Consider the following 14,613-nt stretch of genomic DNA (forward strand, 5'->3'; position numbering starts at 1 on the left):
TTTTCTGCACACAGCATGTCTCATATTTCAAGCATATTCTATACTGACATGTTGTCTCTATAGTAAAGAAGAACTCCTTGGAATTCAGAACAGAATTTTTCATTATGGTGAAAATGACTCTACTATTAGGGACATTTTTACAGGCTAGGTCCGTTGCAGACACACCCTGGCCCTGCTGTAAACACCCTCCTCCTCCATACTGTATAAATAAAAACACAAGAGATGTGAAAGATGCAGAGGCTCTTCCACTGAGGACTGTCCATCTGAGGTAGGATCATTTTAAATTTAAGTCTGCTGAATATTACAAATATCTTAAAAGAATTTGAGAAAAAATGTAATTATGAATTACATTTACTGAAATATTACTGAAATAACTGAAATATTATATTCTAAAATATTAAATGGTGGCCAAAATAAAGTTATTAAACTATTGTCTTTATACTGCCAATGACAGGATACCATGTTAATGTGTTTTCGACATTTAAAATTAAAGTTGTGTTGTAGTTGTAAGTTGATGCCCCAAAAAGTATAAACAGAGTGGCTCTATCTATTTTTGATGAGAGTCCCAAATTGGCTCTCCATAAAAATGCAATATGCATCTATAAGAACCTTCATAAAAATTTAATAATGTGATGAAGTTCTATTGTTAATATTGATTAGTATAAGCATTAAAATAGCATTTTTTCCTGTTCAGATTGTATTCAAATCTTAAATTCAATATAAAAATACAACATTTTGCCATCATTAAACGGCTTGTGATCCAGTTATATTTACAGATTATATATTTGATTTACAATGTTTTGTTTTTGATTAAGGTTTTGCCATGGGTGCCATGAGGAAAGCTCTGCTCTTCTGCCTCTTCTTGGCGAGCGTCTCTTCTGTGAAAGACCAAATTAACAATATTAATGAATTGAAAAAATGTGGCTATGGAAGTGCTAGTCCACGTCATGGACTCCAGTTATTGTTCTGGTTTGCCCAAAGAGTAGATGTTGATCAAAACAATCAATTCCATTTGAATTTTACTCCTAATCAAAACGCCTATGGATTCCATTATTTTGGAAATGGAGAGGAACTTCTTCCCCCTTTGAACCCTGGGCAGACTTACTATTCTTTTGGTAAACTAAGTGGTCCTAGTGTCAATACATTCCCGAGGTATGTGCTGAATTATTATCTGCAGAGATATAACACCATCACAGAGAAACAAGAAAGAAACATGGACAGGCTTATGGTCTCTTTGGACAATAAGACAAAACGCAGGATATTCAGGGTGTTTATTACAGCACATAACCCTGGCTCGAATGACTTTAATCCTAATGAGACTTATGAGATCAATCTTGAGTTGATCTTGCAGATAAGAGAATCCTATTGCAATGACAATGTTATTTTCAGAACAACACAACATTATGATGATGACGATGAAGAAGAAGAGAAAAGATGCCGTCAGTTTTTGACAGAAACAGGGTATAGCAGCAACGTCTGTACAACACTGAACAAACGCCGAATGAAACGCTCACCCTATCCCCAGTGCAATGCATATGAGGGAATTAAACTAGAGATTAAAACAACTACACAAGGTTATGCAAAACTTATATGGGAGAATATACCTGCTGACATAATGAAAAACAATAACTATATATACATTGATATTTGCCAAAACACTTATTCCAGTGATCCTAATGAAGATCCTACACAGGTCGGGAAAGAATATTTTGATATTCATAAATCATCTGGGGCTTTAGACACTTCTGTCTCCCTGAATGCTGGTCTCCAACCCCGACTGCGACTTTACACATCATATATTAGCAATGCATTATTTTGGTATGGACCAGAGTTTGATGGAGCAAACAAAGTGATCCCCACTAGAATAAAAGGGCTTGACGCCAGCCTGCAACTCTATGCTGGACACGGAAAAGCCTGTGCTCGACTCTACATCGAGAAAACCTTCAGTAAATGGGAGGATGTTCTTTATTATTCGTGGGTTGGGTTCTACAAAAGTTCACAAGATGAAAATGATGACTATTACACATATCAATATGCCGTGAAGTTTCCAAAGATTAATAACTATATCACAGACAATTATGATGTTTACCAGTACAATTCCAGTTTGACTATTGCTCCTGGAGTTCAAATCCGCTTCTTGCTGGACAAAAAATATAACAATGTTTTAGCACAAACTACGCCCTGGGAGAGAAATCAACAAGTGACATCAGTTTGTGACAAAGGGAATCTTTGGCCTAAACCCTCATCAACCTGGTCTGATCCAGAATTCTTTTATGAACCAGAGTTCTATGATGCTAACAATGTCCTCCCTATAAAAATACAGATGTATGATGCCGGTCTGCAGCTCTTCACCAAAGACGGTAAAGCCTGTGCTCGGCTTTATATCAAGAAGACTTTCACAGACTGGGACACTACCTTCTACTACTCATGGGTGGGGTTTTACACTAGTTCACAAGAAGCACATAAATATTACAGCACATATCAATATGCTGTGAATTTTGAAAAGATGGGGGATGGTACCGAAAATTTTGATGTTTATCAGTTCAAATCTGAATTGGCTATTGCACCCGGAGTACAGGTCCGTTTCCTGATGGACAAGAGCTATGATAAAAAATTAGTGGAAACTGAGCCCTGGAAGAGTGGATAAAAACTCACTATTAATAAATCAGATTATGACATATATCATTCTAACAGTCTGAGCTAATCCAATCTTATATGTTATGATTTGTAACAATCTGCTATCTGTGTCCTGATAAGAATGACAATTATTACATTATTCTAACATTACACTGTTAATCACAGATCTCTCTAATATACTGTATCTTAATTTGTTATTAACAAAATAATTATTCTAAATGATGTAAAATATTAACAGTAATCTTGCCATTTACATTATTATAAAATATTACATTTTATTGAACAGTAATGTGACATAGCCTTTCTTTGCTTGTTTTATACAGCTTATCTATTAAAATGCATCTCAAATGAAAATGAGTTGAGTCTGTGTCCTTGTTTTGATATTAGACAAAAGTAAAAATCCAAAGGTGAATAACTGTATTTTCTCTAGCAGTGGTTTTATATGTTGGTTTTAAATGATTTTGTAAATTCCATTGTTCCACATGTTATAAAGGGGATACATCTATACAGTTTATTAATTGCAATATTTGTTCATCAAACAAATGACTTTGAAATTATTTTTGTATTTAGCATCATTACAGTATTTTGCCTCTCTGATGGTCATAAATGTGGTGGATGAGCAGGAAAAGTCATGTGACTGAAATGAATAGGTGTCAGTTTGTTATATAATACAACACAGTTTCTGCATATTATTTAGTAACTTAGCTGCACTCACTATACTGTAGAGTTTATCTGATAATCCTGTGTTCATTTTGTTAATTGCTTGCATGTAATATTCTGACAATTTTAGTTTTAAGTAGATTTTATGTTTACTTAATTCTATAATATTCTTACTTATTCTTACTGAAACAATATAATATTGTAATATTTTGCATTACAATTAAAAAAATATACAGTTATACAGTTATTTTTAGTTACAGATATCAGTCATTAATTTCTCCATTAGTCCATGGTGACAAAACAACATTTTAGCAGCTTTCTGTTCTGGTAAGAATAGCTGGTTTATTCTTTGATGCAGCGATTCAGTTTCATTTTGATGCAGTTGATTCTAAAAACTTCAACTTTCCATGAAAGGAAACTATCACACCACCACACACACAAAAACACATCTTCACACAAATGTTCATAGCAAAAGCATTACACATTCAGTTAATGAAGAGCTTTGAAGAGTAGAATGATCTTTTTTGATTTTTATGATTTTTATTAATTAAATTTATTTTGAACAAAACCACAACTAGCTGCTCGCCAGCCATATGGACACTGACCCTTCACCCTGCAGGTTATGTTTAACCCATGAAGAACGAAATAAATATCTTGACAAAAATAATGATCATGTGTCAATTTATTAAAGTGTCCTAGCTGATAATCACTGTTAATTTGTTGTTAATAAAATTTAGTTTTATTTAAGGTTTGTCAAGGCAGGATATTGCAGCACAAACCCTGAAATATGTCAAACACAACACATACTCAAAAACAACCACTATATAACTGGTTTAAAACAAATTAAAAAGCAAGTAAAATAAAATAATTCAGACATAATAATAATATCATTAATTTATGTGAGGTAATACAGCACAAATACACAGGGGGAAAAAATCAGAAATAGTGTTCATACAAACACCTAAAATTTATTTGTAAAGCAATTTAAGAGCACGTTGAGGACAAAAGAAAGTTCATGTCTTTTGTTTTACTCCTGGGCATGGCAAATTTCCTGCACTGCAGTAGGTGTTGGAGGCCACAGACAGGAAACAATGAAGTGGTGATGAACTGTCCTTAAAGGGGACCTATTATGCAAAATTCACTTTTGCATGGTGTTTGGACATAGATGTGTGATGGCAATGTGTTTACACAACCACCCTATAGTGATAAAAATCCACCCACCCACCCCTTTTTTTTAATCCCTATAAATCATAAGCAGTGTCTCAGAACAAGCCATTTCCAGATCCCTGGCAATGTGATGTCACATTAGCCACAGGCCCCGCCCACGAATGTTGACAGACACTGCCGTTTTAACATAGAACTGCCCTGAGTGAGTTTGTACACAGTCCGCCATTGCTGCACTGATGAGAGTTTTTGGTGTTCTGTAGCTGGATGGATTAATCCACATAGCTCTCTCCATTTAATCCCGAAATCTGAGCCACTGAAGACGAGGTGGATTCAATTTTGTTTGCGAAGAAAACACTCCCTCAACTCTACCGAAATGTGTTAATGTCTGCGCGAATCATTTCACACCGGACTTCTTTGTGAATGAATGTCAATACAAAGGGACAATACAAAACAGAGACTGTGCTAAAAATGTGTTACTCAAGGATAAATCAGTAAACTGTTTGTGATCCAGCTTACAGCCTCCATAGTGATACTAGATACGGCAGTAATGAAGGTGAGAGCACTTTATTACAGTTCATCAGAGTTGATTTACAGATATATGTGGCCTTATGTGTTTGTATTGTGTATGTGGATGTGCAAATGTATTGTTTAGCACTATGTGAAGCGACCTTGAGCTATGGAAAGGCGCTATAAAAATAAAACTTCTTCTTCTTCTATATAAAGTTTACCAGTTTATTAAGCACCACCTGAAAAGGCATAAGGTCTTTATATATTCGTTTACTGTTAGTTGTAACGAGTTTTTCTGTGTAATTCGCTGTGTATGTTGATGATAATGCAAGGGGGAGAGAGAGTTTATGAATAATATATTAATGCACACTTGCACTGTGTTTTATTAAGCTCTTACAATGATTCTCTAGAGTGAAAACGGACGCTTCATCTTTTGTGTGAAGTACAATAAACGTTATAAAACTCAGTTGATAAAAACAAGAAGACAATATAAGTTATAACCATAATTGAACTAAACTATACTTGTTCTATCTCCATGCAGCATATATTTGCAGTTTCCAAGTAGGTATCGCTGCATCCCGGAGACCTCCAAGAGGGAGGGCCTCACCTCCAAGTAGGAGGAGCTTTTGCCGCAAGTGGGTTGGAATTCACAAACAGGATCCCGCTCTGCAACTAAATTCATTGGCTGAGGTTACAGTGATGGGTAGGTTTAGGGATCAGGGTTGGGTGTAGGCAATCGTTATTGACACGGCCCATTAAATCTTTAGAATCGTCTCCAGGGTGGGATTTCCACTGAAGTGGTTTGGGGAAAAAATCACGCTAATGAAAAATGCAGATTTAATGTTTTCCATAGTTAAAATGTCATTTATAACAATTATTTGTCATCATCATGTGACTAATGCTGTTCAATTTCAGCATTGAAGAAACGTCATATAGTACACGGGTGTAACTCTCGTAGAATATATATCAATCAATTTTGTCTTGCATATGATATTCTTTTTATGGCGTGCATATAATACACTAGTGGTGTGGGGTTTGTGCCTATTGTAAACCAATCGAAAGCCTCTGGAAGATTGTGCAGCCCACTTGGAGCTTGGAGCACTTGGAGCAGCCCACTTGAAGTCCCACCCATTTGGAGCTGACTTGCCCATTTGGAGCTGGCTCTGACCTCTGTTTATACCCATCTTGCAGTTTCTGACATTATAGTGTGTCCTGTCTGAATCCTGACACTGGAGAATGAGCTCTTGAAGCTCCGCCCTCTTAAGCCGAGGACACACTTAACGATTGTAAGGCCGATTATGAATGTAATTTGACTTACAACTGATCATGCCCAAACGCACTGAGTCAGAACTGGTTGCATTCAGTCGGTGTTTATAGTCAGCATTTAAAATCATATAGTGTGTTGAGTTCAGTCTTAGAATGTTTCAGCTAGTCGTTAAGTGTGTCCCAGTTAGGCCGAGTGCAGCAGCTCATTTGCATTTAAAGGGCACACAGCTGAAATGGCACATTTTTGCTCATTTTGCTTTTGCTTTTTTTGTGCATTTTTGCTCAATGGCGCAATTTTAACATGCTATAAAAAAAAACTTCACATACACACTCTGGGGTCATAAGAGTCTTATTTTACATCTTGTAAAAGGGGGCATAATAGGTCCCCTTTAATAAATTTAGTAAAAGTATATATATTGGCCTCGTTAAACCTCTCAATCAGTGATGGGAGTATGTTGGAATACCTATTATCCAACAATGTTTTTGAACCCTCTCTAACTCATCAGAGAGACCTTTAGGTAGTCCACCCCATACTGGGCTAGCGTACTCAAGAACTGGCCATATTAAAGTCAAATATATTTGTGTTAAAACATCACAAGGGAGACCTGTTTTTTTATCAACACAAAGATAGTAGATTCTAGGACGTACTTTCATAATCATGTACTCCCATGACAGGTCAGAAGAAATTTGAACTCCAAGCAGTTTAAAGGTGTAAACTTTGCTAATTACATGTCCTGAAATAACAGGAGAAGAAGGGCAGGGAATATTTTCCTCATTCCTGGCACTGATGACCATGTCCACTGTCTTAGCTCCATTAATTTACAATGTAAATTCCTGTCTCCATTCCGCCACTGAATCCAAGGCCTTCTGAGTCAGCCCAGGTCCCATTAGAAGCTATCCAATTTAGGGTTGCTGTTGAGTGCTTCATGCCAGTGTTGTAAAATTTGAATCAGAGCAGTGTCTGTAAATCTGTTCGCCATAAACCCATGTTGTGGTGGTCCTCCAGAATGGCATCTCTGAGGATTCCTTTCCAACACAGCTGAGTAATGAAATCTTGTAATAATCTGCTGGAAAACTGGTCTTTTCTTTTTTAGGAACAGCCTTGACTATAGCCTCCTTCCATTGTTTTGGATAAATATTATGTTGCATGCATGAGTTGAAGATATCACATAACACCGGCAACAGCTCCTCAAGAAAGGTCTTTCAAACACAAGGAGGGATGCCATCAGGAGCCTTTGCTGCATTCACTTTGTGTAGTCTAGACTTAACTTGTCCAACACTCAGAGGTGGTATATTGGACAACTTACAGGTAACTTCTTTCTCAGACAGAGAAGTGTGATTAGCATAATCCCACACGGAAACAAAGTGCTAAGCCAAAATGTAACACTCATGTTGTATGATGTTATGATCCTGAGACACCACATCACTCTCATCTTCTTCCATGCCCTTTAGTACCTTCACAGAATTAAACCACTGTTTATGCACAGTGCCTCACAGCCTCACACCTCATGCTTATATTATTGTTTCAAAATATGTCATTTGTTCTTTGAAATGTATCAGCCACATAGGCTATGGTAAAATGAACTGACCCCCAGAATCTGAGAGGTCACTGACTTTCATTCATTATATATAGCCTATGTTTTTATTTCCTTAGATAGTAGGAATCTCTTTTGTTATAAAGCCATATTAGTAAAATGAACAATAAAACATTGCTGTTCATCTTGGGAGGTGAATTGCTTTCTATATGTTGTATGTATGTGGCTGTCACTTCAAGAAAGAGCAAATGATTTGGACAAGAAAAAAGGAAGGCATGGTTCATGATCAACCCATCAAAATTCACATATGTAGGCATTTGATGTGTAGGCACTCTGAATTATTGGTTCAATTTGAACCTAAAGTTTTGCATATGTTTCAAAGCTTCACCGTAAGTATGGGGGGAGTTCCTAAGGCCATTCACACAGAACACATTTTCGTGGTTAAAAATGTGAGAGGATAGAAAAAGAAATGCAATTTTGTGACAAATGTTGTGTTTTGCAAAGTTTGCTGCCTCAGTTGTTGTGGTATTGATTCACATTATTTCTAGATTATTTTCTAGATTTCTATTGTGAAAATAGTCATAAGATGCATTTTGCAATAAACTTCATTGGCCAAAACCCCCCCAAATTTCACTGTTTTTGACCCTGGCACAAAATGACCAGCTAACATCATTTACTAACCATATCACATGGATTATAAGAGCAGACTGATTGCTACAAAAGGGTTACCTCCAAAGTAAGACCTGCAGCCATCATTGCATTGCATTAAAATGACCTCAAATGCAAGGAAATTGCTTCAAAGAATACTGTACCTGAAAGAACCATTTATTGGATCATCAAGAACTTCAAGGAGAGAGGTTCAACTGTGGTGAAGAAGGCTTCAGGACACCCCAGGGTGTCCAGCAAGAACCAGGACTTTCTCCTCCTGAGGATCCAGCTACAGAATCATGTCACCACCAGTGCTGAGCATGCTCAACATTGGCATCAGGTTGGTCAAGTAAGGCCAAGACTTTGCACAAAGGCCTCTGCAAAAGTTCCACCATTGTGGCTGCGTCCTTATTACCCTGACTGGGTTATTTTGCAATAAGGACCTGCTGACTGGACGAATCCCTTACAAATCATTCAGTGTATTTTTACATGCTGATCCTTTTTTATGTAATAGGAACTTGTAAGAACCTCTTTCATAAAACAAGGATGTTTTATGAAAATGCTGACAACAGCTCTCCAGTTTGGACCTGTCACCCTGCAGGTTGTGATCATGCTAACCAATTACGCAACATCTGGTGGAAGAACAGAGTAAAAGCTAAAGACTTACTCTGTTTCAAGGCCACAAGTTATTGTCCCATTGTTGGTATCCCACGTTCTCAAACTTTCAGATAAAACAACAGCTTTAAAAAAAAGATAAAATGCACAACAATAAATATAAAAATGTCAATATAGATTAAAAGTTTTAAAAAGATACATATGATAAAACAGTTAGTACAGTTAAAAGCAACAGACTGTTTAAAGTGTGCAGTGCAATTACATATAATTTATAGATGGAAACCAGTAAGGAAGTGTTCAGTAGTTGTATGCAGAGGTGTAAAATATTTGAGTAAGTAAATGTAATTAGTTACTGTACTTAAGTACCTTTTTGGCTACTTTGTGGTGGTATTGTGTATCAAAGTGTCACGGCTGGGTACTGTTTAGACACTAGGTTTACAAAGATCCATGTGCAGCTTTATTTGTAAGAACAAAATCCACAAAACATAATCCAAAGGGCAAGGCAAAAGAGAAATCCAAATGACAGGCAAATTTCCAAAACCACAAGAGATACGAAATAACAGAAAGTCATAAGAACAGTACTTGACAATACAAAACCTTGATGACAAATGCAGAAAAAGTCTTTTGCGTCCATTCCTTTTTCCTTTTTTAACCATGGAAACTAAAAAAAAAAAAAAAAAAAAAAGAAAGATAGCTGCAAGCAGTGATGAAAGGGCCCTCGCACCCTTGCCAACACCACCCGGTGGCTTTAGGAAAACAGAGCACGGTGGGCAATATGCATTTAGGTATATAAATATCGGAGGACATCATCAGTAATTTGTATTTGCCACATTTCCTGCTACCAGCTGGTAGCAATATGACTATAACTAAATTTTGGTGAGTAGATGTCTTCAGGCCAGGGCACTTATCAAACATGTGAAGTTTGAGACATGTTGGACATTGTATGCTCAAGTTACAACAACTTCCTGTTTCATGACGATAATAGCATGCTTCAGCACTCAGCTAAGTGTTGGTAGCATGTTTTAGACTGTTTGTAGCATGTTTAACACTCAATTGCATATTTTAGTATGTTGCTAGTAGTGCATCACAGTATTAAACACATCACTTCCTGTTGCCAGTGGGTGGCGCTATTACTATAACTGAATATTGTCATATAGATGTGTTCAGGGCAGGACTCTTCTCAAACATGTCAAGTTTGGAGCAGATCGGAGATAGTATGGCTGAGTTACAACAACTTCCTGTTTCATGGCGAAACATCAGACTTTGTCAGGACGCCACGGACACGCTATTTAATGAAAACTCAAGATCTTTGCAATGTAACCTCACTAAGGCCTTAAGATTAGACTGAACAAATATTATGTTGATCTGATTAAATCAAACTTTGTCAAGCCACCACGGACATTCCATTATATGCAATTCCATATAATTTACAGAAGGAAACCAGTCAGGAAGTAGTTGTACGGCTCTGGTAAATAAAAAGCTATTTTTCAGTCTTGTAGTAGGACAGTAAATTGTCTGTATCTCCTAGCAGAAGGGCGGAGATCAAAGAGGAAGTGTGCAGGGTTAGTGAGTTCAGCTCCAACATCTGGACAAGTAAATGTCCTCAACTGATGGTAACCGTGTGCCGATGATATCTTTGCCATTTTGGTAACTCGTTGCAGAGCCCTCTGTTCCTCTCTTGTACAATTACCATAAAAGGATGTGATGCAAGATACACTCTACACTGCACAAAGTTCACAAGAAGTGTCCGAGGCAATCTTACCTTCTTTAATCTTCTCAAAAAAATAAAGACATTGTTGTGCTTTTCCTATGACCGTGGAGGTGTGTGTAGTTGAAGAAAAATCCTCTGTAATGTTCAACCCCAAGAATTTAAAACAGAGAACTATATCTCCAGAGCCACTTCATTTATAAGCAATTTTCCTTGTCTTCCTAAAATCCACCACTATCTCCTTTGTCTTCTTGGTGTTAAAGATGACATTATTGTTATGCAACAGGCTGTCAGATTTTGTAATTCGTCCCTGTATGTATACTTATCATTGTTCGTGATCAAGCCAATGATTGTTATATCATCAGCAAATTTTACAATGGTGTTTGTTACATGGGCAGGTTGACAGACATGACTAAAGAGTGCACAAAGCAGGGGACACAACACGCATCCCTGTGGAACATCAGGGTAAGACTGATGAAGTGTACTTTCCTAGTATTACATTCTGGAAGCAGTTGGTTAAAAAGTCCAAAGTAATTACTACTAAGCTCCACATTGATGCTTTTGCAAGCACTAAACAATTTTCCAATAATTCAAAAACTTTAAAGGTTAAAAGCATTTTTTGGGGCTGTTGGGTTTTGACCTACTGGCAAGTGGATACATACTGCCACCTATTGTCTGTGTGTGTCCTCTCAAACATTCATATGTAACTCCACTTAAAAGATTTTTTTCACTTTCACCTAAAGGTTAAACATATTTCTATCTTCCCCAGGTGTACTGCTGTATAGATTTATTTAGAGTGTTGTAATGCCAGAGAAACCTTGTGCACATCAAGTATTGAGAAAACACTTCAAACCTTTATTAGAAATGTTGCAGATGAAACAATAGCAGACAAAACAAAAAGACACATTGTTGTTGAACAACATATTAATTTATTAATTACAAAAATAAATTGTAAACAATGTGTTATTATCAATTATGTTACACTTGCTTTGTTCAGCTTAGGGCAGTTTAGACATTAGGTTGACTTTCAATTCTTTTCCCTGTGCGAAACAGCCAGTATATTCAGCATGAGGAGATAAAGACATTAAAAAATAATTACATTACAAAACTTTGAACTGGGTCAGTACTATGTTTGCCCGTTTAATCACAACTAAGGTTACGTTTTGTGCTCACTGCCATTCAATATATACACTGTTTTTAAGAAACATAAATGTGTGTGTAATGCTCATCAGTCTGTCCTTTATTGTAGTCAAATCTGCAGGAGAGAGAATGTTCTAGATTAAGTATTAGAGATATCACAAATTGTTCTTTCACATTAGAACATTAATATCCCAGACATGTAATTTTAATATATTTAAGACAGAACCAGAGTTGTTACTCACATGACAGCCTCTATGTTGCAGGTCATGGTGGAGTCCTGCAGTGTGAAGTCTTTCAGCCGGTGAACAGGAAAAGGCTGCGATGAATACTTGGTACAGCACCTCATTGGACCTGAACACATGACAGACTCTCAGTTCATGATACCTGACCAACTAACCTGTCCCATGAGTTCATTTAAAGATTCATTAATCCACAAGGCCACCCACTTTCCTAGTAGTAAACGTGGCATTGTATATTATGAATATTGTTGGTTGTGTGACACATTGCTTATGTTTCTCCATTTAAAGTCCCTTTGGGTAAAAGCATCTGCTAAACACATACATGTAAATTTAAAATTAACAATAAAATATGTTAATTTGATTCCAATGGGTTTCTGTCTATAAGCATAGTAACTTATTTGTGAAACCAATGTAACATTGCTAGAACCAAGTCTTATGAAAAAAGGCCAAAATTGACCATTTTGAAGAAAAGAGCTAAATTAATATTCTTTAAAATGTCACTTTTTTTGTGCACAGAAAAAATATCAACATACCGTTTTGGAACAACATAAAAGTTAGTAAATAATGACTAAATTTTATAAGGTGATGCAACTGCAAAAAAAAAAAAAGAACCACATCAAGTTAGTGATGCTCAGGTAAGTTAGAGATGTCAAAGTTTTTAGATAAACAGTATTCAATTTGCCTCTGAGTTAGGATGTAAATTCATCACAAATCAGTTGCAAAAGCCCTGATAATCAAGCATGGCACAGTCTCAGGGATATGGTGTCCTTCCCAAATTTGTAAAAATGAAATACATTAAAAATGCAAGGTTGCATTTCAAGAACAGCCTTCTGAATTCAAAGCTCTGAAAAAACACTTGAAACCAAAGAGAATGTCTGATAAAATTCAGTTTTACTTACTGCTTTGACACAAAGTGACCCAGACACACAGCAACAGCAGCAGCTTCAATGACGTCAGGACGAGTCTGCTTCATCATGAGAGGGATAAGAGACCACTTATAGATGAAAAAGAAAAATGAAATTGATCAAAAGTATTTGATAAGTTATTTATGTGGACAGTAGCAGCAATGTTGAGGATGGTGATGATGAATAGCATCCCCAAAATCTACATTATATAGCTGTTCGTGAGGGGAATTTGTGGATGAGGGGAATCTGTGGACCACGTGGCAGTGTCACTGGGGGTGGAAGGCCGGAGGAGAATCAGGGTGTTAAATATTAGTAGGTCAGTTAAATTTGTATGCTGTAAAGTGGGATATTCCATCCCTTTAAATATCCCAATTTGTGACATAACCAGTCTTTTTCTTTCTTTTTTAAAGTAATCATTGTGTCATCAATGAAATTACCAGTTTAGACACTAAATAATATTAGTGCTGGTAAATATGATTCTAACATATAATATTTAATTAATTAAATGCAAAAATTATAATCATCATAATCACTCTTTAGTAAATACAATGCTTCAAATATTTAAAAAGTGAAATAAAGTTTTAAGAATATACTTTTTTTATTATAATTCTTTATATAACTGAAAATGTATAAAGCTTGATTACTTTAAAAAACTGTACCTGGATAGACATATAGATGGATTTTTTCCCTCAACATAGGTAAAAATGTACAGTATGTAAGTACTGAATAAGATGAGCTCTATATTTTAAGTGCTGTGACTGGTCTTCTTTAAAAACAACACTTTTAAACATCAAAATATCATAGAACAATAAAAACGTAATTATACAAGATTTTAATAAATGTGCATCTCATAATGTATATAAATGTTTATTTCATGCAAAAAAAAAAAAAAAAAAAACAAACAAAAAAAAAAAAACATAAAATAACCAAACATAAAATGGTGCCAAAAACGAAATACATGCGTTTAGTGGATATTAGGTAGAGCAATGTAAAAAAAAGGTCATTTTTTAAATTAAATTCTGATTATTTTAATTTTTATTTGGCTTGTAGAAACACAACACTTTAAAGGGGACATATTATGCCAAATTCACTTTTACATGGTGTTTGAACACAGATGTGTATCCACAGTGTGTGTAAACAACCAGCCTATAAAAAGCCTATGGTAAAAATTATATGTTTTGAATGTTTTGATCACTGGTGATTATAATGTCCATATGGATGTAATCTCTGATTAACTGTTAAAATGTAACTGGCCCCAAACACAAACATGGACACACACTCGATCTGGTGATTTCATGTGGCTTAATAATCAGCCACCCACAGACTGTAGATGTTGCCATATCTGACCACTATTGTGTCTTTTTTAAAATTTCAGTATGTACCAAAACTCTGAGTGATAAGAAAACTGCTGATGTGACCTTCATGGAGCTCATGCTTCCTCCTCTGAAGACACTTATGTTTAGAATTTTTGTCAAAACACTTCTTACTAATAATATGCGATAAATAAAAGTAAGTAGGCTATATGTAAAATGTATATCTGCAAATATTACTAGGCTATAAATCGGTTGTTTCTGGGCAATTGTGTT

General features: G+C 35.9%; 1 protein-coding gene across 1 annotated transcript; it reads left to right on the forward strand.

The window, feature by feature from the left end:
• Positions 1–145: 145 nt before the first annotated feature.
• Positions 146–2,974, forward strand: LOC125251073. The gene is made up of 2 exons (XM_048163977.1): positions 146–268; positions 816–2,974. The coding sequence occupies exon 2, from the start codon at positions 824–826 to the stop codon at positions 2,645–2,647; it is 1,824 nt and encodes a 607-aa protein (XP_048019934.1). The 5' UTR covers positions 146–268; positions 816–823; the 3' UTR covers positions 2,648–2,974.
• The last annotated feature ends 11,639 nt before the right edge of the window (positions 2,975–14,613 follow it).

Source organism: Megalobrama amblycephala, linkage group LG17 (assembly GCF_018812025.1).
Source record: "Megalobrama amblycephala isolate DHTTF-2021 linkage group LG17, ASM1881202v1, whole genome shotgun sequence".
NCBI lineage: Eukaryota > Metazoa > Chordata > Actinopteri > Cypriniformes > Xenocyprididae > Megalobrama > Megalobrama amblycephala.

What these genes read in the sequence shown, in the direction of transcription:
- LOC125251073 (XM_048163977.1), top strand. Translation starts at nt 824, where the DNA reads ATGGGTGCCATGAGGAAAGCTCTGCTCTTCTGCCTCTTCTTGGCGAGC.